Source organism: Neoarius graeffei, chromosome 8, assembly GCF_027579695.1.
Source record: "Neoarius graeffei isolate fNeoGra1 chromosome 8, fNeoGra1.pri, whole genome shotgun sequence".
NCBI lineage: Eukaryota > Metazoa > Chordata > Actinopteri > Siluriformes > Ariidae > Neoarius > Neoarius graeffei.
The window spans coordinates 45380760-45406520 of record NC_083576.1 but is presented as its reverse complement, the minus strand read 5'-3'; the positions used below and the strand labels follow the sequence as shown (position 1 = coordinate 45406520).

At 45.5% G+C, this 25761-nt stretch overlaps 1 protein-coding gene and 1 long non-coding RNA gene across 3 annotated transcripts in view; both read right to left on the bottom strand.

Annotated features, from left to right (window-relative positions):
- The window catches only part of ablim3 (actin binding LIM protein family, member 3), a 345079-nt gene that overhangs the window by 91919 nt on the left and 227399 nt on the right, over nt 1-25761 (bottom strand). For both annotated transcript variants that reach the window (XM_060927674.1, XM_060927673.1), the window contains exon 4: nt 6321-6436. In XM_060927674.1, coding sequence (XP_060783657.1) covers nt 6321-6436 — 116 coding nt within the window. The remainder of the gene's footprint in view (nt 1-6320; nt 6437-25761) is intronic.
- Nucleotides 24382-25761, bottom strand: part of LOC132890116 (uncharacterized) — a 2466-nt gene continuing 1086 nt past the window's right edge. The window contains exons 1-3 of the long non-coding RNA XR_009655161.1: nt 24880-25761; nt 24636-24732; nt 24382-24469 (exon numbers count right to left, since the gene is read on the bottom strand). The exon at nt 24880-25761 is cut by the window's right edge and continues 1086 nt beyond it. This is a non-coding gene — a long non-coding RNA (uncharacterized LOC132890116). The remainder of the gene's footprint in view (nt 24470-24635; nt 24733-24879) is intronic.

The following is a 25761-nucleotide window of genomic DNA, read 5'->3' as shown; positions in this document are numbered from 1 at the left end:
TTCCCAGTGCATGTTGGACTCCAGCAGGGCTGCCCTTTGTCACCGGTTCTGTTCATAATTTTTATGGACAGAATTTCTAGGCGCAGCCAGGGGCCGGAAGGAATCCTGTTTGGGAACCACAGGATTTCATCTCTGTTTTTTGTGGATGATGTTGTCCTGTTGGCTTCTTCAAACCAGGACCTTCAGCATGCACTGGGGCGGTTTGTAGTCGAGTGTGAAGCGGCTGGGATGAGAATCAGCACCTCCAAGTCTGAGGCCATGGTTCTCGACCGGAAAAGGGTGGCTTGCCCTCTCCAGGTTGCTGGAGAAGTCCTGCCTCAAGTGGAGGAGTTTAAGTATCTCGGGATCTTGTTCACGAGTGAGGGAAGGATGGAGTGTGAGATTGACAGGCGGATCGGTGCAGCCTCCGCAGTGATGCGGTCGCTTTACCAGTCTGTCGTGGTGAAGAAGGAGCTGAGTCAAAAGGCGAAGCTCTCAATTTACCGGTTGATCTACGTTCCGACTCTCACCTATGGTCATGAGCTTTGGGTAATGACCGAAAGAACAAGATTGCGGATACAAGCGGCCGAAATGAGTTTCCTTTGCAGGGTGGCTGGGCGCTCCCTTAGAGATAGGGTGAGAAGCACAGTCACTCGGGAGGAGCTCGGAGTAGAGCCGATGCTCCTCCACATCGAGAGGAATCAGCTGAGGTGGCTCGGGCATCTTTTTCGGATGCCTCCTGGACGCCTCCCTGGGGAGGTGTTCCAGGCATGTCCCCCTGGGAGGAGGCCCCGGGGAAGACCCAGGACACGCTGGAGGGACTATGTCTCTCGGCTGGCCTGGGAACGCCTCGGTGTTCTTCCCGAGGAGCTGGCCGAGGTGTCTGTGGAAAGGGAAGTTTGGGCTTCCATGCTTAGACTGCTGCCTCAGCGACCCGGCCCCGGATAAAGCGGAAGAAGATGAGACAAGACTAGAGGATAATTGTGAACATCCCCGTGCACACACAACACCTTCACCCCTTGTGCTCTACCCAATGCCTCACCTTGCACCAGGCTTTGGTGAATTGAGGTCTGATTACAACTGGAATCCAGCAACGTGTGATATGTATCCCCTTGAACACTTACCAGTACGCAATATGTTCCGGCCCGATCGGGGGCAGTCTCTGGTGCGTCGGGGATCCGGATCACAGCTCCCACCTCCATTGCAGAGCCCTGACTCTGGAGATGCTCCAGATCCCCGCCGCGCCAGCACACCGGCCTAGGCTTTCCCTCTGCACAGGCGTTATGGGCGTCACTCACCTCAGGGGAACACGACACAGACACGGAAGAGGGAGATGGAAGGACACCATGGGTGCACCAGGCTGGCTGGGGAGGAGCTGGCTGCTGCCTCTGTGGTGGGGAATGGGGTGGGGAAGGGAAAAAGAGAGAGAGGGGGAACAAGGAGAGAGAGAAAGTAAATGAGGAGAGGTGCCTCATCTGCCTGCCGTCGGAACCGCCTCCAGATGGTCCTCCGCCAACTCAATGGCTTGTTCTATAGCGACACTGGGCGATGACACTGGACCCATTCCGCCATTCCTTCCGGAAGTTGAGAGATAAACTGTTCCAGTGCCACCAGGTTGATGATCCCGTTGGCATCGCAGTCTTCCGCCCTCAGCCACTGCCGGCAGGCATCCCAGAGTTGCTGGCTGAATGCAAATGGCCGGCTGACCTCCTCCAACGTCAGCATCTGGAAGCACTGGCAATATTGTTCCAGGGAGCAGCTGACACACTGCAGGATGGCTTTCTTCAGGTTGGCATACATGAGCCGGCTGTCAGCAGGGAGCTGCTGTGCTGCGAGTTGCGCCTCGCCAGTCAGATGCGGGAGGAGGCGTGCCGCGTGCTGCTTGAGCAGCCACCCCCATGTTTCGGCCGCTTGCTCAAAGAGAGTGAGGAAAGCTTCTGGATCATCATGCGGCCCCATCTTTGTGAGTGTGACGTGAGGAAGGTCTGCTGTGGAGACGGTCGAAGCCCCTGCCAACATAAGCAGATGCTGGAATGCCTGGCGATCTTCCTGCTGGGCCAACATCAAGTCTTCAAAGCATTGATCTTGCTCTTTCCGGAGGGCAGTCAGCATTTGATGCGGGTTCTGCTGGGTGGTAGCGAGGGCATGGATGAGCTCCTTGAATGGGGAGGACTCTATGTGGTGGTTCCCTTCCGTACTCCCAGGTTTCAGCACCACGGTAACAGTTCCTGATGTGGGTGGAGCACAGAAGCACGGCAGGGGGGAATTGATGTTCACACACACTCTTTATTTTTCTTACTTTCTTTGCTTTTCAGCTTTACTCACACACAGTCACACACGCAACACACACGTGTTCGGGTAGGGAGAGCCCCCCTTCTCTGCTCTCCCCCTCCTTTTATGCTCCACCATCCCTGCAACAAACACACACATGTTAATGTAATGACTTGGCCACTCACCTTCCCCGACCCTGCCCTCCATTCACAAACTGACGCTTGGCCATGCCCCCGCTGGCACAGGTGGCTGTACAAAGTATTGACTTTGGGGGGGGGGGGGTGAATACCTATGCACACTCCAGATTTCTGTTTCTTTCATCTTAATTATTGTTTGTGTCACAACAAACAACAGTGTTCACCTTTAATGTTGTAGGCATGTTGTGTAAATCAAATGGTGCTAATCCCTCCCCCCAAAAAATTCATTTTAATTCCAGCTTGTAATGCGACAAAACAGGGCAAACACAAATGGGGGATGAATACTTTTGCAAGACACTGTAGACACACACACACACACACACACACACACACACGCCACTTTAATAGGAACTTGTTCTTGATTCTAGGAGTCCTCTTCTTGGCTGGCAGGAGCGGAACCCAATGTGGTCTTCTGCTGTTGTATGCTGAGATGCTTTTCTGCTTAGCACAGTTGTAAAGAGTTGCTATGAGTTGCTACATCCTTCCTGGCAGCTTGAATCAATCTGTTCATTTTCCTCTGAGCTCTCTTATCAACAAGGCATTTCCACCCACAGAATGGTCACTCACTCAATATTGTTTTGTTTTTCGCACCATTCTGTGTCAACTCTAGAGAGCTGTGTGTTGTTGTGCGAAAACCCCAAGAGATCAGCAGTTTCTGAAATAGTCAAACCAATCCATCTGGCACCAACACGCATGCCAGTGAAAGTCACAGAGATCACAATTTTTCCCATTCTGATATTTGAAGTGAATATTAACAGAAGCTCTTGATTTGTATCTGCATGAATTTATGTGTTGTGTTGCTGTCAAGGGATTGGCTAATTAGATAACTGCATAAAACTGCAGGTGGACAGGGGTACCTAATAAAGTGGCTGGTGTTTCACTCAAACGCAGTGAAATTCCTCCTCTGCATTTAACCCTTCTGAAGGGGTGAGCACACACAAGTGAGCAATGAGCACACACGTAGAGCAGTGGGCAGTTATGCTACAGTGCGTGAGGAGCAGTTGGGGGTTAGGTGCCTTGCTCAAGGACACTTCAGCCATGATACTGAATGCTGTTTATTCACTCAACTCACCTCACCTCACATTTTTCTTGCCAGTCCTGGGAATCGAACCGGCGACTTTTTGAGCCCAACGCTGCTTTTCTAACCTACAGGTCATAGCTGTAGGTTTTCCATCAGTTACTTAAGAAAGTTAAGATTTAATAAATTCTAGACTCATTACATGTAAATTCAGATGTTTCAAGATTTTTTATATTTTAATTTTGATAATTATGCCCTATAGTGCAAAACGTTTAAAAAAAATCTCAAAATATTAGAATATTTCATTTTGAGCTTGAGTAAATTACTTTTCAAACAGTATAAATACCATGTATCTCTCGGTCTAGTTCAGTACATGCAACCCCAATCATGGAGAAGATTGCTGACTTGACAGTTATCCAGAAGACAATCATCAACACCCTTCACAAGGAGGGGAAGCCACAGAAGGTCATTGCTGAAAAGGCTGGCTGTTTGCAGAGTGCTGTATCGAAGCATATTATTGGTAATTTGACTAGAAGGGAAAAGTGTGGTAGGAAAAGGTGCACAAGCAACAGGGATGACCACAGCCTTGAGAGGATTATCAAGAAAAGTCTATTCAAGAACTTGGGATAGCTTCACAAGAAGTAGACTGAGGCTGGTTTCAGTGCATCGAGTCACCATGCAGAGATGTCTTCAGGAAAGGGGCTACAAACCACTCCTGAACCAGAGACAACATCAGAAGCGTCTTACCTGGGCTAAGGCAAGAAAGAACTGGACTGTTGCTCAATGGTCCAAAGTCCTCTTTTCAGGTGAAAGTAAATTTTGCAGTTCATTTGGAAATCAAGGTCCTAGAGTCTGGAGGGAGAGTGGAGAGGCACAGAATCCAAGGTGTTTTTTTAGTCTTGTGTGAAGTTTCCACAGTCTGTGATGATCTGGGGTGCCATATCATCTGCTGGTGTTGGTCCACTGTGTTTGATCAAATCCATAGTCAACGCAGCCATCTACCAGGAGATTTTAGAGCACTTCATGCTTCTGTGCGCTAACAAGCCAATTTCCTTTTCCAGCAGGACTTAGCACCTGCCTACAGTGCCAAAACTACTACCAAATGGTTTGCTGACAATGATATTACTGTGCTTGACTGGCCAGCTAACTCGCCTGACCTAAACCCCATTCAAGAGAATCTCTGGGGTATTGTCAAGAGGTAGATGAGAAACACCTGATCCAAAAATACAGACGAGCTGAAAGCTGCTATCAAAGTAACCTGAGCTTCAATAACACCTCAGCAGTGCCACAGGCTGATCACCTCCATGCCATGCCGCATTCATCCAGTAATTCATGGTAAAGGAGCCCCAAGCTATTGAGTATCTAAATACTTTTATGGACATACTTTTCAGATGTTGGACATTCCTATATTGTAAATCCTTTTTTTATTGATGTTAGAAAATATTCTCATGATTTGAGATACTGGATTTCTGGTTTTTATGAGCTATACGCCATACTCATCAAAATTAAAAATTAAAACAAAAAAGGTTTGAAATATTGCATGTAATGAATATAGAATATATGAAAGATTACCTTTTTGAATTAAATTATGAAAAAATGAACTTTTTCATGATATTCTAATTATTAGAGACTCATATATGGTTTTAACTTGCATTTGTGAATGCAGTGACGAATGATTATCTGTTCAAAGACAATGATTTTCAGAACTGTTCCTGAGCCCATGCAGCAATTTCTACTACACAATTGTGTCTGTTTTTAATTCATTGTCACTTGAGAGTCCGAAGATCACAGGCATCCAATTTTGGTTTTTGGCCTTGTCCCTTGTGTACAGATATTTCTCTGAATTCTCTGAATCTTTTAATGATATTATGTACCATAGATGATGTATTTCCAAAATTCTTTGTAATTTTATATTGAGGAATGCTATTCTAAAATTGTTGCACTATTTGCCCATGTACTCTTTCACAGAGTGGCGAACCCCTCCCCATCTTTACTTCTGAGAAATTCAGCTGCTCTGGGATGCTTTTTTTTATACCCAATCATGTCACTGATCTGTTGCCAATTAACCTAATTACTGGCACACATTATTATCACATTATTCATATCACAAGGTGGCACGGTGGTGCAGTGGTTAGCACTGTCGCCTCACAGCAAGCAGGTTCTCCATCAAGCCCAGTGGCTGACAGGGGCTTTCCTGTGTGAAGTTTGCATGTTCTCTCTGTGGCTGCATGAGTTTCCTCTGGGTGTTCCGGTTTCTCCCACAGTCCAAAGACATGCAGTTAGGTTAACTGGCTACTTTAAGTTGCCCGTAGGTGTGAATGTGTGTGAGTGCGCAGAAAGGAACTGGCCACCCTACTGCTGCAATTCTGGCCAAGTCAGCCAAACATGGTTTGCTTCAAGCCCAGATCGTGTTCGGCAGTGATGATGAGGATTCATATATTATTATTATTATTATTATTATTATTATTATTATTATTATTATTATTATTTTAACATGACACAGTTTTTCTAGTTTTTTTGTTGCCCCATCCCAACTTTTTTGAAATATGTCAATGGCACTAAATTCAAACTGAGCAAGATTTCTCAGTTTCAACATTTGATATGTTGTCTTTGTACTATTTTCAATAAAAGATGGGGTTTCCATGATTTGCAAATCATAGCATTACATATTACACAGCATCCCAACTTTTTTTGGCAACAGGTTGTACACGTGCAGTAGAACTCCAATATTAAATTCAGAGTTTAGCTTGTGTGTGTGTGTGTGTGGTACACCACAAGAATAAATTATAAACTCTACTGGGATTTCTTCAGATACTTCATTCATAAAACACATTATTGTTTAGAGAGGGACTTACGACTGGGTCCATGAATCTTAATCGGCTCACTTGAGGCAACAAGCTTGTGGGAGCACTGCTGACACACACACTCCTTACCACTGAATGTTACTCTGTCTCCAATTGGAAAAGGTTTTCTACAATGGGAAGAAAGAGTGAATACTTGTATAAGAAAATTTATATGTCAGCAGCACACAATCTGCACATTTTTAATGAATAAGAATACCAAGGAGTAGATTATACACAACTGTCAAGTGATTATCACAGACAAAAGTTTGCGAGTTTGGGTAGTCTGTATCAATGTGTATTTTGATTAAGTACTGGTTGTAATTAAAAAAAAAAAGACAGTTTTCTGAACCATACAGAGGTTTGGTTGCATCTTAGAGGCTGAAAGGAGCTTCTAAAAGAGGAGGACTGGAGGTCAGATGACATTTCACCTCAAACAGATGAAACCTTACTCTCTCTGAGCAATGTAAATAGCAATATAAATCTGTGAATTGCACTGTTGCCTAGCTCTGCTTAAACATTATACTGGTCACATTTACAGTATTAATGACCTAAAAATAGTCATGCATACTGAAAGCCAGTGGCTTGGCCAGAATGAAAGACACAAGAAGTGCTGAATGTTTGGCAACTTGACCATCTGGCTGCTGTTGGCCCCTGCCAAAAACAGCACCACAAAAAACATGGATGTATCAGATTTAGTAAGCAAAAGATAACATAAACACAGTTGTTTGATGCACTGTATAAAACTGCTACTAAGCACATCAGCTATCCTCTTTCAGAGAAGTATCTGTGTGTAATTAACGAGGCTACAATAATCCAGTATTTCCATTTTAATCTTCACTGTAATCAGGCTATCTTCACCAGAGACAAATCCTATTACAACCCCAAATCAGAAAAGGTAGCGATGGTATGCTGTAATTGAAGTAAAAAATAAAAACAATTATTTGTAAATAATATTTGACCTGTATTGCACTCAAAACAATACAACAGCACATTATTTGATGTTTTACCTCATTAATTTTATTGTGGTCCCCCCCAAAACAAACAAACAAACAAACAAACAAACAAACAAAAACCATTTATTTCAATTTTGATTCTTGCAGCACTTTTCAAAAAACAGTTGGGATGGTAAAGCATTTACCACTTTGTAATGTTATTTTGGGACTGAATACATCAAGTGATGAAGTGTTTCAGGTGTTATTTTGTCCCATTCTTCTTGTAAACAGTTCTTATGATGTGCAATGGTATGGGGTCTTCACTGCATTTTTTGCCTCAAAGACTAGGTCACCTGTTGACCTGTTTCAAATTACATCATTATTTAATTGTTTTACCTGATTACCACCTCTAAATTGCCCCTCAATTTTTCTGGAATGTGTTGCAAGCCTGAAATGCAGGAATGGATATATATTAACAAATGGAATGAAGTTGACCAGAAAAAAAGAAAAAAAAAGAAAAACAAACCATGAAATATCTTGGGTACATACTGTCTGCAATGAAAGTAAATTTGGAAATCACTGCTTTCTTTTAATATTTGCATTTTCCATACCTTTTTGGTGTCTTCTGATTTGGGGTTGTAGATAAACACACTACTAGCATGAGATAGAAACAGATGATCCACTGTGACGGCCCTTAACGGGAGGAGCCGAAAGAAGAAGACGACGGTTGCAGATATACACACTCCTACAGTGAAATTTCAATTATATTTACACTCATCATGATCTGAGCATCAAGTTAATCACTGAGCCGATTTAATCATAATTGGTTTAAAATAAATGCCTAGAAATGATGCCTGTAATTATCTCTAAGTTCAAAATATGACCCCTCATGCACAGTGCACAGCGTACACGTATGCCAAACATACATTTTATTAAGTAATGACTCTCTTGACAATACTGCTGAACAATGATTTGGTTATGAAAATAGTTAACCAAGAAACTGAAACACAAATCTGTGCAGACAAAGACACAAATCTGTGAAATAATTCCAACTGTCAAACTAGTGTTTCAGTGGCACTGGTGCCAATCCCAGAGTTAGAACATGGTAGACAGCAACCTTGATCATCTTATGTGCTTTCAGCACTTTTATTTTTGCTTAGCATGTTCTTTTACAGTAAATACTATATTCCACTTTTTGTTCATGGACTTTCTGAGCATGAAGTGAGATTTTCTTGAATTATACAGATTTGTGACTGTATGAATATTTGCCGATTAATAACCATATAGGTGAATGTACGTATGCGTGTCTGCATGTGAACACTTTGGGTGACCTGTTGTGTCAGTCTCCTTTCACATACTGCTACAATATGAACTTTTTAATTCCTTTTAAACATTCATTATGCTTAATTATTATTCATATGAGTCATGTTTTCCATGGAATAAAAACATGCATTCTATTCCGTTCTAGTGGGTTTATTGATGGCATGCAATATTGTTATCATATCGCTTATCCTCCATGTATTACGCCACTCTCCCCAATGGAGAATGAGTATGCAATATTGTTATAATATTGCACATTGTCAAGACAACACGACGTCACACACCAGCGCACATGCGAAGATCCAATGACAAAACTTTGCTGTTGCGCATGTGCAGAATCATTTCTTTGTCGGCCGGAAAAGAGAGAAGACGAGGCTAATCCAGTGCTACTGCTAGGATTAAGCATGAAATAAATAAACTGAACTGAAGACCTGCTGAACACCAGAAAGGCTACCAAAACTTCATTATATATTCTTCAAGCATATTTACAAGACAAAAACATATCAACGGACATTGAAAAACTGGAAAAGAGACACGTCGGAGATGTAAAACTTCTGCACTAGCAAGTGACTGTGACACTTTGTAAACAAACATGGCTGCAAGGTTTGCTTTGTTAAAAGTGGAAGATTTTGAGAGAATTTTGGCTGCCAGGTCACTCTGTTATTTGTAATTGTCGATGTTGATTTTAAAAGTAACTAAGTAAATTACACAGGGATAATAATAATAATAATAATAATAATAATATTTGCCAATATTGGCTTGACTGCGCTAGCGTTGGCCTGTGCTAGCACTGGCCTTCACTAACACTACACCGGCTAGAAGGTAGCTAGACTGCTGTGCTAACAGCACCGAGTCGTGAGTAAGCTCGCAATGGCCTTCGCTAACACTACTGCTGAATGCTACACGGGCTAGACGGTAACTGGACTGCTGTGCTAATAGCACTGAGTTGCAGGTAAGCTTGCGTTGGCCTTCGGTAATGCTACTACTTAATGCTACATCAACTAGAAGGCAACTGGACTGCCATGCTAACAGCACCAACTCACAGGTAAGCTCGCATTGGCCTTCAAGAATGCTGATATAAAGAGAGTATGTATAATTATAATAATATTGGCTGGCTTTTTTTCATGGTCTATCAAATATATTCCATTCAGCTAGTATGATATTGAACTTGTCTTCAACTTGTTCAATATCATGCTAGCCGAATGGAATATATCTGATAGACCACTCAAAGCCAGCCAATATTATTTAAATTTTTCATGAACATTTATTCTTTCTGTCCTGCAACACTATTTTCAGGTTCTGATAACTGCAAACATTTTATGAAAAATATCCATGCAACATCTCCCAATGTATACAAATGTCTTCAATCGAATAGCGATCTCTGAAATGTCTTAGTTCTTCTTCTTCTTCTTTTGGCTGCTCCTGATTAGGGGTCGCCACAGTGGATCTTTCATCTCCATTTCTCCCTGTCTTCCACATCCTTCTCTACCACACCTGCCACTTTCATGTCCTCTCTCACCACATCCATGTATCTCCTCTTTGGCCTTCCTTGTTTTTGTGTGCCTAGCAGCTCCATCCTCAATATTCTCCTTCCAACATGCTCTGCATCTCTTCTCAGGATGTGCCCATTCCATCTCATCTCATCTCATCTCATCTCATCTCATCTCATCTCATCTCATCTCATCTCATCTCATCTCATCTCATCTCATCTCATCTCATCTCATCTCATCTCATCTCATCTCATTATCTCTAGCTGCTTTATCCTGTTGTACAGGGTCCCAGGTAAGCTGGAGCCTATCCCAGCTGACTACGGGCGAAAGGCGGGGTACACCCTGGACAAGTCGCCAGGTCATCACAGGGCTCAATCTCATCTCTCTTAGCTTAATTCCCAAGCTCTTCACATGTGCTGTCCCTTGGATGTGCTCATTCTTTATCCTGCCCAACTTTGTCACTCCCATCAAACCTTAACATCCTCAACTCCGCCACCTCCAACTTTGCCTCCTGTCTCTTTGTTAAGGGTACTGTCTCCAATCCATACATCACAGCTGGTCTCACTGCTGTCTTATACATCTTACCTTTCACTTTTGCTGGGACTTTCCTATCACAAATGACTCTCAAAATCCTTCTCCAACTGCTCCACCCTGCCTGCACTCTCTTTCTCACCTCACTATCACAGCCCCCATTTTCCTGCACAGTTGACCCCAGATACTTGAATTCACCAACTTTCTTTATGTCTGCTCTTTGCATCTTCACTACACTCTCATCCCCATTCTCATTGATGCACATATATTCTGTTTTGCAACTGCTCACCTTCATTCCTCTTCATTCCAATGCATACCTCCATCTCTCCAAACCCAGCTCAACCTCCTTTCTACTTATCCTGTACAGGGTCGCAGGCAAGCTGGAGCCTATCCCATATAGAGAAATACTGCAGACCAAAAATGGCTTAAAAATAATGAAATGAAATGCTTCAACATTATAAAAAAATACTATAAAGAGCAGTAAGCCATAATAAACAAGTGTTGCCAGGCAAAACAAACCTCACACGGTAGCACTTATGGTGAATATGAAGGAAGACATCATGAAAAAAATAGGTACCCTATGGGTACATGTGGCTGCTGCTTGTAAATAAAATTGTTTTGAAGGGTGTTTTTGAAGGGTGGCTCCCAGCTGATGACCCTGTGGCTGGCCCACTGGCACTGGCGGAGGTGAGACAGGCAGAAATGCCCCACAGGTAACAAACACCTGTGCTTCCAACCAAGTTTATCTGGAACACCAGTGACTACTGCAAATAGAGCAGTTGGCTTCCAGGAAAGACTGAAGGGCAGTCAGGGAAGACTGACTGGTGGTGGGAAAGACTGCACCAGGGGTGGACAGGCTAGTTACCCTTTCCACATGTCCATGAAGTGACTTCCTCACTACATGGACCCCCTAAGAAACTGCAAGCACAATACAAAGAAGACAGCCCAGTGGTCCGCCAAGAGGCAGGATGGAAGATGGACCAACTAGGATGGACAACACAGAAAAGACTGGAACGGCAATGCCTAATGGCAGTAAGATCCTTAGGAAGTACAGCTGCGGATGGTCCAAAGTGACAACACAACGGGGCCTGTGCATCCATCAAAGAAAGGCAAAATGCAGGGGAAGAACCCATTTGCAAACTTGCACTGCTTTTGCATGTGAAACAAGAAGGACTCAAAGCCTGGTTGAGCACCACAGTGCTATTGAGTCCACTACTGCTGAGGATGAGAGAGAGGAGGTGCAGCAGCCTTCCCCAAAGGAAGTGCAACACCAGCAGCATGAATATGCCCCACTGCAAATGACACGTGCTGAGTCTGCAAGCAGCCAATCCACAAGAGCACCACCAAAAGAGAAGCCAATCCACCAGGACAAGGTCAGGTGGCCAAAAGCCAGCAACAAAGAGGCATGGAGATTTCTTGAACAGAAGTTACACCCAATCCTCCAGAACTCACTAAAGGGCAGCACAACAGCCAAACTCAATGTCTTTGGGAACATCATCTACGAAGAAGGCAGGCAGAGGTTTGAGGAAATGCCCAAGAAAAAGATGATCCCCAAGCAGCAAGGAAGGAGAGAAAGAGAAATCCTTAAGTTGGTGAAGGAAAGATGACTTCAACAGAAAGCATGGAGGAAAGCACAAGAGCGAGCGAAGGAGGGTTTCAAAGCTCTCTGGGACCAGCTAAGATCCAGGATTACCAATCTCAGGAGAGCAGAGCAGATTCGTAAATGCAGGAGCAGAAAGGAGAAAGCATGCACTAGCTTCTTCCCAGACCCATTTGAGTACGCCCGAGATCTGCTTGAAAAGAAGAAGTTTGGGAAGCTCGAGACCACCCCACAGGAACTAGAGAACCACATCAGGGAACAGCTTGGCAACAGCAACAAGAACATCCCCCTTGGCTCACCAGGGTATGTTTGCTGTCCTCTGGAACCTGCCTTCAAATTCGATACCACACCTCCCAAGTGGACAGAAATCAAGCAGGTGGTGCGAAAAGCAAGATCTGCATCAGCACCTGGACCAAATGGCATACCCTACAAGGTATATAACAACTGCCCCATGGTGTTGAAGTGACTGTGGAAGCTAATGAGAGCTGCCTGAGAAACTAAGTCTATCCCATTGGCATGGTGTAGAGCTGTAACCACCTTCATTCCCAAAGAGAAAAACTCCCATAACATCACCCAGTTTCGAGGCATTGCCCTGCTTATTGTGGAAGGGAATATTTTCTTCACAGTAGTGGCTAGACGCATGACCAACTACCTTCTGGCCAACAACTACATCGATACCAGCTGCCAGAAGGCAGGGATCCCAGGATTCCCTGGGATCGAACACTCTGCCCTGATCTGGGAACAAATTCAGACAGCCAAGAAGCTAGAAGCTAGACCTCCACATAGTCTGGCTGGACTTGGCAAATACATACGGATCTGTCCCGCACCAGCTCATCACCTATGCACTCAATTTTTTTCCACATGCCTACCTGCATCCAAGATATGGTTTCTGCCTACTTCAGCAACTTCTATGCTTTCTTCACAATCCAGGAAATAACAGCCAATTGGTAGCAGCTCGAGAAAGGCATAGCAATGGGTTGTTCAATCTCACCCATCCTGTTTACAGTTGCCTTCAAAGTCATCCTCATTGGAGTAAGACAGATGGCCCGAGGAGTTATAGCCAAAACAGGACAGCGTCTTCCAGCCATGAGAAGCTACATGGATGATGTCACAACACTCCTACAAACAACCACTTGTACAATGTAACTGTTAATGAGACTGGAGGAGCTCCTCAGCTGGGCGAGGATGAAAATCAAATCAGCTAAGTCTCGAAGCCTGTTCATTTGGAAAGGGTCCAGGAATGATAACATCATCTTCTCTGTCAATGGAGAAAAGATCCCACTGTTGGCAGAGCAGCCAGTGTGAAACCTTGAGAGGCTATACACTGCTGAGCTCTCAGACAAGCACATGGCTCACCCTGTCATGTCACAGCTCTCAGAAGGCCTGGTGAAGATAGACCAAAGCCACCTGCCAGGAAAATTCAAGACCTGGTGCTATTAATTCACCCTTTACCATCACCTGATGTGGCTGCTGAAGTTGAATGAGATCTCTGCAACAACAGTACAGAGGATGGACCTGAAAGCAAACAACTACATCTGCAAGTGGTTAGGTCTACCTCACTGCCTCTCCAGTGCTGCCCTGTTTGGAAAGAACACACTCCAGTTACCACTGAAGTCACTCAATCTGGGCTACAACCTGGAAAAGGTGAGGCTCATGTTTGAGCTGAGAGACTCACCCAATCCAGTTGTGCAACAAGCCAAGGCATCAGTGTGAACAGGGTGCAAATGGAGGGCTGAACAAGCAGTGGACCAGGCTATCAGACAATTACAACACTAAGAAATAGTTGGGTGGTTACAGCACGGCAAGGCAGGGCTGAGGTGGGGACCAGCCCCCAAGACATGGTCCAGAGCCAAGAAAAAGGAGAGGAAAGAGCTAGTGGTCTCAGAAGTCATCAGAATGGAGAATGAAGAGCTAAGGATAAGAGCTGTGAGCCAGCATCAGCAAGGAAGGTGGGCAAACTGGGAGGCAGTTACCAACAGAGTCGTAAAGTGGACCAACATGTGGAAGATCACTCAAGCAAGACCGAGCTTCCTCATCAGGTCCACCTATGACACCCTCCCAAGCCCCCAGAATGTGCACCTCTGGTACAGCTCAGAAACCAGCTGCAGCCTTTGTGACGCACAAAATCCAAGCTTGCAGTACATCCTCACTGGCTGCAAAACAGCTCTGACCCAGGGCCAATACAGATGGCGCCATGACCAAGTGCTCTCGAAACTGGCAGAGGTGTTGCAGGAACACAGGCTCAAATCCAACAGAGCCAGCCCGTCATCCTCCAAACCGTGGATAAGTTTTGTTAAACAAGGAGCAGAAGCAGGAAACATCAGCCAGAGGGAGTGGTCCATCTTGAAATCCGGATGCAAGTGGTAGATGAAGGTTGACCTTGACCAGCAACTTAAGTTCCCTCCTGAGGTAGTCATTACTTCCCTATGGCCAGACATCATTCTGTGGTCTACCTCTGCTAAAACGGTAATCTTGGCAGAACTCAAAGTACCGTGGGAAGAAACAATGGAGGCAGCCTTCAAAAGAAAAAAGGAGGAGTACAGCAAGCTTGCTGCAGCTTGTACAGAAGCAGGGTGGAAGGTATGCACCTACCCTGTCAAAGTCGGATGCAGAGGTTTCATTGGAAAATCCACTCAGCAGCTACTGCAGACCCTTGGAGTTACCGGGTCCAAGCAGAAGAAGCCCTCAGGGAACTGGCTGAGGAGGCAGAGAAAGGGAGCTTCTGAATCTGGCTTAGAAGAAGAAACCCAAAGTGGGGGAACCAAGGATCTTAGGGCCAGCCACAGGGAGCGGTAGGGAGACGTCCCTACCACTGCCCTATCACCTAGAGATGCTCTGGGATTGAAGGGGAGAAACATCTGCGAAGGGTGACTCCCAGCTGACGACCCTGTAGCTGGCCCACTGGCACCGGCAGAGGTGCAACAGGCAGAAATGCCCTGCAGGTAACAAACACCTGTGCTTCCAACCAAGTTTTCTGATACCATGTCCATACAGTAAATATAGCATATATATTTACTCTATGAGGCAGTAGCCACAAAAATGAAGCATAATCCAAAAATGAACAATTTAAAAATCACAGAAGTAAAATATACCAAGTGTCTGTGCTTTATACTATTCTACTCTTACCTCTTACAGTTTTCGAAACTGAAACCTCCGAACCGAGGCTGACATACACACGCTGTCACCATGAACGAAACTTTTATTTCTCGGAAATGGCCCTGTGCTAGAGCTCAGTGGAACGCACTTTCCCTCTGTAATAAGCATAAACGTGTCTGAAAGCGATTTCTTTAGTCTAGTCCATTTATTTCAAATGGTAAACCAAATTGTATACACTCACCAGCCATTTTAATTGGAACACGTGTATGTGCATGCACAGTGCACGATCGTTACACTTACATTCTTGCAGCACGATGATGTAGTGGCTAGCGCCTGTATATGAGGCAGTAGACACAACAAAAACGATTTTGACCTTTTTGGTGACCTTGACCTTGAAATGTTGGAGGTTCTATTTGAGACCAATGCCCATCTATCCTGAAAGTTTTATGAAGATTGATCCAGTCTGTGGCAGCGGGGGCGTGGTCAAGTGTCGGTCTGTGCCCGGAGGGAGGAGTCAGGGAAGGTAAGTGGCAGAATCACTGCCCCTGATGCTGATTAACGTGTGTTTGTGTGTCTTCCCCAGTGACCACGCCCTATTTAAGGAGAGAGCGAGAGCAGAGGAGGAGCTCTCTCCCCAACCAGACACCTGATGTGTGTGCGCGTGTCTGTGTGTGTACGAGAGTGTGCAAGAGACAACTGAAAAGTGTCAAAATAAAAAGAGTTATGAAACTCAGTTCTGGCCTGCCATCTTCTGTGCTCCTCCCACTCCTACAAACTGCCACAGTGGTGCCGAAACCTGGGAATTGGAGCGCAAAAGAAGAACAGCCCCATGGAGTCCTCCCCTTTCGCTGACCTGGTCCACACCCTCGCCACGGCCCAGCAGAGCCAGCACCAGGCGCTAGTCGCCCTCCGGAAAGAGCAAGAGCAACGGTTCAAGGCCCTGGTGTTCGCACAGCAGGAAGATCGACAGGCGTTCCGGCACCTCCTCGCGTCGGCGGGGTCCACCACCTCCACCACCGCGGGCCCTTCCCCCTCACCCTAACGAAGATGGGCCTGTATGACGACCCCGAGGCCTTCCTCACGCTCTTTGAGCAGGTAGCAGAGGCCTCGGGCTGGCCGGTGGAACAGCGCGTGGCACGCCTCCTCCCCCTGCTAACGGGCGAGGCGCAGCTGGCCGCGCTACAGCTCCCCGCCGACCGCCGGCTAGTCTACGTGGACCTCCGCCGGGCCGTCCTCCAGAGTGTGGGGCGCACCCCTGAACAGCAGCGACAGCGCTTCCATGCTCTGTGCTTGGAGGAAGTCGGCTGGCCGTTTGCGTTTAGCCAGCAACTCTGGGACGCCTGCTAGCGGTGGTTGAGGGCCGACAACCGCGACACTGAGGGAATCATCGATCAGGTGGTACTGGAGCAGTTCATCGCTCGCCTACCAACAGGAACCGCAGAGTGGGTCCAGTGCCACCGCCCGGCGTCGCTGGATCAGGCCATCGAGCTGGCGGAGGACCATTTGGCGGCTGTCCCGACTGCAGGACAGCAGACAACCTCTTCTTCCCTCTCCCCCCTCCTGTGTCTCGTCCTCACCCCGTTCCCCCACCGCGGAGGAGGGGGCCGGCGCCACTCCAGCTAGCCCGCCGCACCCGCGGTGCCCTCCCATTTTTCCCTTCTGTGTCTGTCTCTCCCCCCCTCAGGTGAGTGAGCCCCAGAGCGCCAGTGCAGAGAGGAAGCCCGGGCCAGTTTGCTGGCGCTGCAGGGAGCTGGGCCACCTCCAACAGCAGTGCTCGGCAATGGAGGTGGGCGTGGTGGTTCAGATCCCCGACGCACCAGCAGCCGCCCTCGATCGGGCCGGAGCGTATTGCATACCAGTGAGTGTCCAAGGGGATACATATCAGGCGTTGGTGGACTCCGGATGTAATCAGACCTCAATCCACCAAAGCCTGGTGCAAAACGAGGCATTGGAGGGAGCACAATTGGTGAAGGTGTTGTGTGTGCATGGGGATGTTCACAACTACCCCTTAGTGTTGGTCCACATTCTTTTTTGAGGGGAAAAATTTAGAGTAAAGGCGGCGGTTAATCCTCGCCTTACCCACTCGATAATTTTGGGAACTGATTGGCCGGGATTTGGGGAATTAATGAGTCATTTAGTGAAGAGTGGGTCCTGCCATAGTTCCGCAGGGGGAGGTCCCAGTGTCACATTGGCGGGAGCAGCTGTCACAGAGCCGTCTACGTCATTTCCGCGTCAGCGTGAGGAGCCGCAGGCCCCTCCTCCTTCTATTGGGGAATCCCTTGCGGATTTTCCATTAGAACAGTTGTGAGACGAGACTCTGCGGCATGCGTTTGACCAAGTGAGAGTAATTGATGGTCAAACGCTCCAACCAAATGCCACCCCGTCCTTCCCCTACTTCTCAATTATGAAGGATATATTATACCGAGTGACGCAGGACACTCAGACTAAAGAACAAATCACACAGCTTTTGATTCCAAAAAGCCGCCGGGAATTGTTATTCCAGGCGGCTCACTTTAATCCCATGGCTGGACACTTAGGGCAGGATAAAACACTAGCCCGAATAATGGCCCGGTTCTATTGGCCAGGAATTCGCAGCGATGTCCGTAAGTGGTGTACGGCATGCTGCGAATGCCAGTTAGTAAATCTAGCGACCATTCCAAAAGCCTTTGCTCCCTCTCCCATTAATCGAGACCCCGTTCGAAAGGATTGGGATGGAGCTCGTCGGGCCATTAGATCGGTCAACACGAGGGTATCGCTTTATATTAGTTCTAGTGGACTACGCAACGCAATACCCGGAAGCAGTGCCTCTTCGCAATATTTCAGCATGCAGTATTGCGGAAGCACTCTTCCACGTCATCTCCCGAGTTGGAATCCCCAAAGGGATTCTGACTGATCAAGGCACCTCGTTTATGTCACGAACACTGAATGAACTGTATGGGTTATTAGGAATTAAGCCGATCCGCACTAGCGTTTATCACCCACAAACAGACGGTTTAGTCGAATGATTCAATCACACCCAAAAAAATATAATTAAGAAATTCGTAAGTGAGGATGCACGTAATTGGGATAAATGGCTCGAACCCTTGTTATTTGCAGTGCGAGAGGTCCCACAATCCTCCACGGGGTTCTCCCCGTTTGAATTGTTATATGGGCGTAAGCTGCGCAGCATTTTAGACGTGCTGCGAGAAAATTGGGAGGAGGGACCTTCACCAAGTAAAAATGAGATTCAGTACATTATTGACCTGTGTGCAAAACTCCACACACTCACCCACCTAACCCAGGAGAATTTGCGGCAGGCTCAAGAATGGCAAACCCACCTGTACAAGGGTACGTGCCTTAGGGAGTTCGCACCAGGAGATAAAGTACTCATACTGTTGCCCACATCGAGCTCCAAATTAATCGCCAAGTGGCAAGGACCCTTTGAGGTCATGCGGCGAGTCAGGGACGTCGACTATGAGGTGAGGCGAACGGACAGGGGTGCGGTGCTACAGATTTACCACCTCAATCTACTCAAACTCTGGAACGAGGAGGTCCCCATGGCATTGGTGTTGGTGGTTCCGGAGAAGGCGGAGCTGGGGCCGGAGGTTCAAAAGGGAACATTGGCATCGCGTACCTCTCCGGTCCCCTGTGGAGACCACCTCTCCCTGACCCAACTCGCAGAGGTTGTCCAGTTGCAGACCGAATTTTTGGACGTGTTCTTGCCCCTGCCTGGCCGCACCGACCTCATAGAGCACCACATTGAGATGCCCCCGGGGGTGGTAGTGCACAGCCGCCCTTACCGGCTACCCGAACACAAGAAAAAAGTGGTTCGGGAAGAACTCGAGGCCATGCTTGAAATGGGCATCGCCGAGGAGTCCCACAGTGACTGGAGCAGCCCGGTGGTCTTGGTACCCAAGGCCAACGGGTCGGTCCGGTTTTGTGTAGACTATAGAAAAGTCAATGTGGTGTCTAAATTCGACGTGTACCCAGTGCCTCGTATTGATGAGTTGCTCAATCGACTAGGCACGGCTCGCTTTTACTCGACACTGGATTTGACAAAGAGTTATTGGCAGATCCCCTTGACTCCATTATCCCGAGAAAAAACGGCCTTTTCCACACCGTTTGGCTTACACCAGTTTGTCACACTTCCTTTTGGGCTATTTGGGGCGCCCGCTACGTTCCAGTGGCTGATGGATAGGGTCTTCCACCCCCACGCCACCTACGCGTCCGCATACTTAGATGACATCATTATGTATAGTAATGACTGGCCGCGGCACCTACAACACCTGAGGGCCGTCCTTAGGTCGCTGAGGCAAGCGGGTCTCACAGCCAACCCGAAGAAGTGTGCGATTGGGCAGGTGGAAGTATGGTATCTGGGCTTCCACTTGGGCAACGGGCAGGTGCGTCCCCAAATTAACAAGACAGCAGCAATTGCGGCCTGCCCGAGGCCCAAGACCAAAAAGGGGGTGAGACAGTTCCTGGGGCTGGCTGGCTACTATAGTAGGTTTATACCTAATTATTCGGCTGTCACCAGCCCGCTGACTGATCTGACTAAAAAGGGGGCACCAGATCCGGTCCAGTGGACGGAGCAATGCCAGCGGGCTTTCTCTGAGGTGAAGGCTGCACTGTGTGGGGGGGGGCCACTGTTACACTCCCCTGACTTTTCTCTCCCATTTATGTTACAGACGGATGCGTCGGACAGAGGGCTGGGGGCTGGTTTGTCCCAGGAGGTGGAGGGGGAGGACCGCCCAGTGCTGTACATCAGTAGGAAGCTGTCAGTGTGTGAGGGGCGCTACAGCACCATTGAAAAAGAGTGCCTGGCGATCAATTGGGCGGTCCTCACCCTCCATTACTACCTGCTGGGACGCCCTTTCACCCTCTGTTCGGACCACACGCCCCTCCAGTGGCTCCACCGCAGATGACCCGTTGGTATCTGGCACTCCAACCCTTTAACTTCAAGGTGATCCACAGGCCGGGGGCGCAGATGGCCGTGGCGGACTTCCTCTGAGCAATTCCAGCGTTATGGATGTGACATTTGGACTCAAAATGGCAACAACTGACCTAGTTAATTTTTATTCCTTTCCAGTATTTTAAAATTTGTTATATATTTTTAAGACCTCTCATATTGGAGAAGTCATGGGAAAAAAAGAATTCCCATAGTACATTTAGAACTCTAGAAAATGCCAAAAAAGATATGCGTTATGGATGTGACGGAAAAAATACCCCATTTCCAGGGTGACTACACATTCATCAAACTCTGTGAAATTGCAAACATAATATCCAAATGCAGGCATGCATTTAATAAAGGAGTCTTAGCTGAAAATAAAAAAAAGCCTTTGTTTAAAATATTTTCTATTTCAAGCAGAATCTAGGAAGAAAAAAATCAGCGTTATGGATGTGACATAATTCCGTTATGGATGTGACGCTCTCCCGTCCGGGGAGTCGGCTGCAGGCTGGACAGCCGCCCGGCCTGAGTCGGGCGGTGGGGGTATGTGGCAGCGGAGGCATGGTCAAGCGTCAGTCTGTGACCGGAGGGAGGAGTCAGGGAAGGTAAGTGGCAAAATCACTGCACCTGATGTTGATTAATGTGTGTTTGTGTGTCTTCCCCAGTGACCGCGCCCTATTTAAGGAGAGAGCGAGAGCAGAGGAGGAGCTCTCTTCCCAACCAGACACCTGATGTGTGTGCACGTGTCTGTGTGTGTACGAGAGTGTGCAACAGACAACTGAAAAGTGTCAAAATAAAAAGAGTTACAAAACTCAGTTCTGGCCTGCTGTCTTCTGTGCTCCTCCCACTCCTACAAACTGCCACACAGCCATTTTCCTATAATATTGTTCACAAAAAAACAAAGAAACCTGACCGAAAATAATACCTCACCCCACTTACTCCGTAGCAGGCAAGGTAATGAAACAAAGTCAGTATTTGATGTGAGACAACCCTTTGCTTTCAAAAAAAAAAAAAAAAAAATAGTAGTCTCAGGTACAATTATTGCAGTTTTATAAGGAAATTAGTTGTAGGTTTTACTGAGCATCTTGCAGAATCAGCAGCAGTTCTTCTGGACACTTTGCCACACTTGCTTCTTAATTTTGCAGCAAAACCCCATAGCCTTCATTATGTTTTCTTTTTTTAATCTGAAAAGTGGTCTCTTATGTCATGTGTCTCAGATACAAACTTTTTTTTCTGTAACATTTAATTTTGTGCTGGAAAATGAACATTTGGAACTCTAAAAAGTTTAAAATACGTTTTTGCATTGACTCAATAATGTAGAAGTCATAAAATAGAAATCTGCAACTAAGACTTTTGCACAGTTTTATATATATATATATATATATATATATATAAAATTTATTCCACATTCGCTGGATATAAGCAATCGCATGCTCTGATTGGTTACTCTTCTCCTACTAGGGGTGTAAATCGGAGCCTTAATGATGATTCGATACGATATCGATTTTTTTAAGTCAACGATTCGATTATTTTCGATACTTCAGAATTCCCCATGATACGATTCGATACGATTCAATACTCGATATTCTTATACATTATATCTATTAAGTTTCAAATAAATCAACAAAAAAATAAATCATTTGCCTTTTATTAAGAATACAGTATTCTATTCACACAAGTATGTTACATAGCAGTTGCAAATAGAACAGTTACTCCACAAAAAGAGTAAAATAAAGTGCAATCAGATAAATTGTAATAAGAACAAAATAAAGTCTAGTGCTTACTGTGCAGGTCTAGTATGGCCAATTAGCCTATTCACTGTTAAAAAAAAGACAACAAAACAAAGACTGACCTCTACAGTCTACAGTTCAAGTACATCAACCCTGCACTTTTTTTGGTTACATTTTGAAAAATAATTTGCATTTTATTAAGAGGTAATGGTCACACATCCTCTGCAGTAGGTGAACTGCAAATAGAACAGTTACTCCACAAAATGAGTTAAAGTGCAATAATAACAAGAAGTAACAAAAGTCTAGGACATAAGCCTACAGCCCATTCACTATAAAATAACAAAAATGAATTTGCATTTTAGAAGAATGAGGTAATAGTGGTCACACATGGCTTGAGCTATAGCAGGGGTCTTGCAAATAGAACAGTTACTCAACAAAACCAGTTTAAGTGCAGTAAGAATCAAAAGTAACACAAGCCTAGGACATAAGCCTACAGCCCATTAATGGCAAAACAACCAAAAACAAGGAGGCTGACCCCTACAGTTCAATACTCTCAGTGGTGCTCCTTGACAGATTTTTCTTCAAGAAAATCAACTGGTCCACATGCTCAGAAGACAATACACTATGCTCTGAACGCACGATGTCCCCTGCTGTACTAAATACACGTTCTGATGGTACACTTGTACCAGGAATGCATACAGTGGTGCTTGAAAGTTTGTGAACCCTTTAGAATTTTCTATATTTCTGCATAAATATGACCTAAAACATCATCAGATTTTCACACAAGATCTAAAAGTAGATAAAGAGAACCCAGTTAAACAAATGAAACAAAAATATTATACTTGGTAATTTATTTATTGAGGAAAATGATCCAATATTACTTATCTGTGGGTGGCAAAAGTATGTGAACCTTTGCTTTCAGTATCTGGTGTGACCCCCTTGTGCAGCAATAACTGCAACTAAACGTTTACGGTAACTGTTGATCAGTCTTGTACAACGGCTTGGAGGAATTTTAGCCCATTCCTCCGTACAGAACAGCTTCAACTCTGGGATGTTGGTGGGTTTCCTCACATGAACTGCTCGCTTCAGGTCCTTCCACAACATTTCCATTGGATTAAGGTCAGGACTTTGACTTGGCCATTCCAAAACATTAACTTTATTCTTCTTTAACCATTCTTTGGTAGAACGACTTGTGTGCTTAGGGTCGTTGTCTTGCTGCATGACCCACCTTCTCTTGAGATTCAGTTCATGGACAGATGTCCTGACATTTTCCTTTAGAATTCGCTGGTATAATTCAGAATTCATTGTTCCATCAATGATGGCAAGCCGTCCTGGCCCAGATGCAGCAAAACAGGCCCAAACCATGATACTACCACCACCATGTTTCACAGATGGGATAAGGTTCTTATGTTGGAATGCAGTGTTTTCCTTTCTCCAAACATAACGCTTCTCATTTAAACCAAAAAGTTCTATTTTGGTCACATCCATCCACAAAATATTTTTCCAATAGCCTTCTGGCTTGTCCACATGATCTTTAGCAAACTGCAGATGAGCCACAATGTTCTTTTTGGAGAGCAGTGGCTTTCTCCTTGCAACCCTGCCATGCACACCATTGTTGTTCAGTGTTCTCCTGATGGTGGACTCATGAACATTAACATTAGCCAATGTGAGAGAGGCCTTCAGTTGCTTAGAAGTTACCCTGGGGTCCTTTGTGACCTCGCCGACTATTACACGCCTTGCTCTTGGAATGATCTTTGTTGGTCGACCACTCCTGGGGAGGGTAACAATGGTCTTGAATTTCCTCCATTTGTACACAATCTGTCTGACTGTGGATTGGTGGAGTCCAAACTCTTTAGAGATGGTTTTGTAACCTTTTCCAGCCTGATGAGCATCAACAACGCTTTTTCTGAGGTCCTCAGAAATCTCCTTTGTTCGTGCCATGATACACTTCCACAAACATGTGTTGTGAAGATCAGACTTTGATAGATCCCTGTTCTTTAAATAAAACAGGGTGCCCACTCACATCTGATTGTCATCCCATTGATTGAAAACACCTGACTCGAATTTCACCTTCAAATTAACTGCTAATCCTAGAGGTTCACATACTTTTGCCACTCACAGATATGTAATATTGGATCATTTTCCTCAATAAATAAATGACCAAGTAAAATATTTTTCTCTCATTTGTTTAACTGGGTTCTCTTTATCTACTTTTAGGACTTGTGTGAAAATCTGATGATGTTTTAGGTCATATTTATGCAGAAATATCGAAAATTCTAAAGGGTTCACAAACTTTCAAGCACCACTGTAAGTAAGTCTTGGCCAGGTCTGCAAGGAGAGGAAACTCAGCCTGGTGAGCTCTCCACCAGTCTAACACCTTACCATCTAGACTCAAAGATGCAACATCTCTGTACTTCCTAATTTCATCATGGGCTAGCTCTTTGGATGTTTTGTCTCTGACATTTTGGTCCTCAGTACAGAAGGAGTCGTCAAACAGGTCCTCTAATACCTTTGATTTCTTGGAAACAGGAGGGCATTCTAGAATGGAATAGAAATAAAAAAAAAAATAAGACTTGATTATAGTTGTGTGTTTTATATATAAGAGTAGATTTGAGTGTGATTTTATCAAGTATGTCTACAATGTATAAATACATACATACATACATACATGCATACATACATACATACATACATACATACATACCTTCAGTGGTTTCCGCATCACACAACTCATTTAGCTCCATAGGAATCGGGTCATGAGAAGAGTGAGGTGTTTCCTCAGGCTGGGTCTCTGACTCATTCTGTAACACACACAGACAGACACACATAAAGGCAAACTTAATAGTAAATAGGTATTCAATGGGACAACGAGTTTATCAGCATTACTATTAAATTAAATTAAACACCATCACTATTAAATGAACAACTTAAGATGAGAAACAACTTACCCTCTGTTCCTTCAGCTGTGCCACTTCTTCAGCAAGATATTCAAAGGTTTGGTTTCTTCTCTCATCACCCAGGAAAGGAAGCTTTTTGAATCAGGGGTCCAAAGCAGCTGCTCGGATTAAGAATGGTTCCTTGTCCACATACCGCTCTCGAAGATCATCAGCCATGAGTCGTTTCATGTCTTTGATTAAGGGGGCGTCATCCGGTGTGGATTCGAAATGCGCCAACAACTTCATTCGGAGAGGTGAGATGATGGACACAGTGAGTTGCTTCTCCTCGCACATCAGAGTGGTAGCAGCCTTTAGCGGAGCTAGCAAACTCACCATTTGTTCGGTAGTCAAGAGATCACTTTCACGGAGTGTGTGCATGTCACACGAGCCTTTTCTGACTTTCTTGTTGAGAAGTGTCGCCATCACCGCAGCTTGTTGTTCAAGAAATCGTTCCAACATCTTGAAAGAACTATTCCATTGGGTTTTCACGTCTGCTTTGAGCTTGTGGCGTGGAAGCCCCAGAAAACTTTGCTTCTCCTTCAAAACTGTGGTTGCAACTGCGCTGAAAAACCCCCACAATTCTTCTCACGCGCCCTAAAAGCCTTTCTGTGGACGCAGTCTTCAGGGCGTCTTGTGTTATCAGATTGAGTGTGTGTGCGAAGCACTTTATGTGTGGTGACATCTCTGCCTCTTCATCAGCTTTGATCATGTTAGAAGCGTTGTCGGTGACGAAAGCCAGTGCCTTGTCCAATATACCCCACTCTTCACACGCACCTCTCAGAACCTGCCCGATATTAACTCCTGAATGTCTCCCAAAACACGAGTCTGTAAAACATGGTTTTTCATTTGCCATTTGTTGTCAATGAAATGACACGTTACAGTGATGTAAGACTC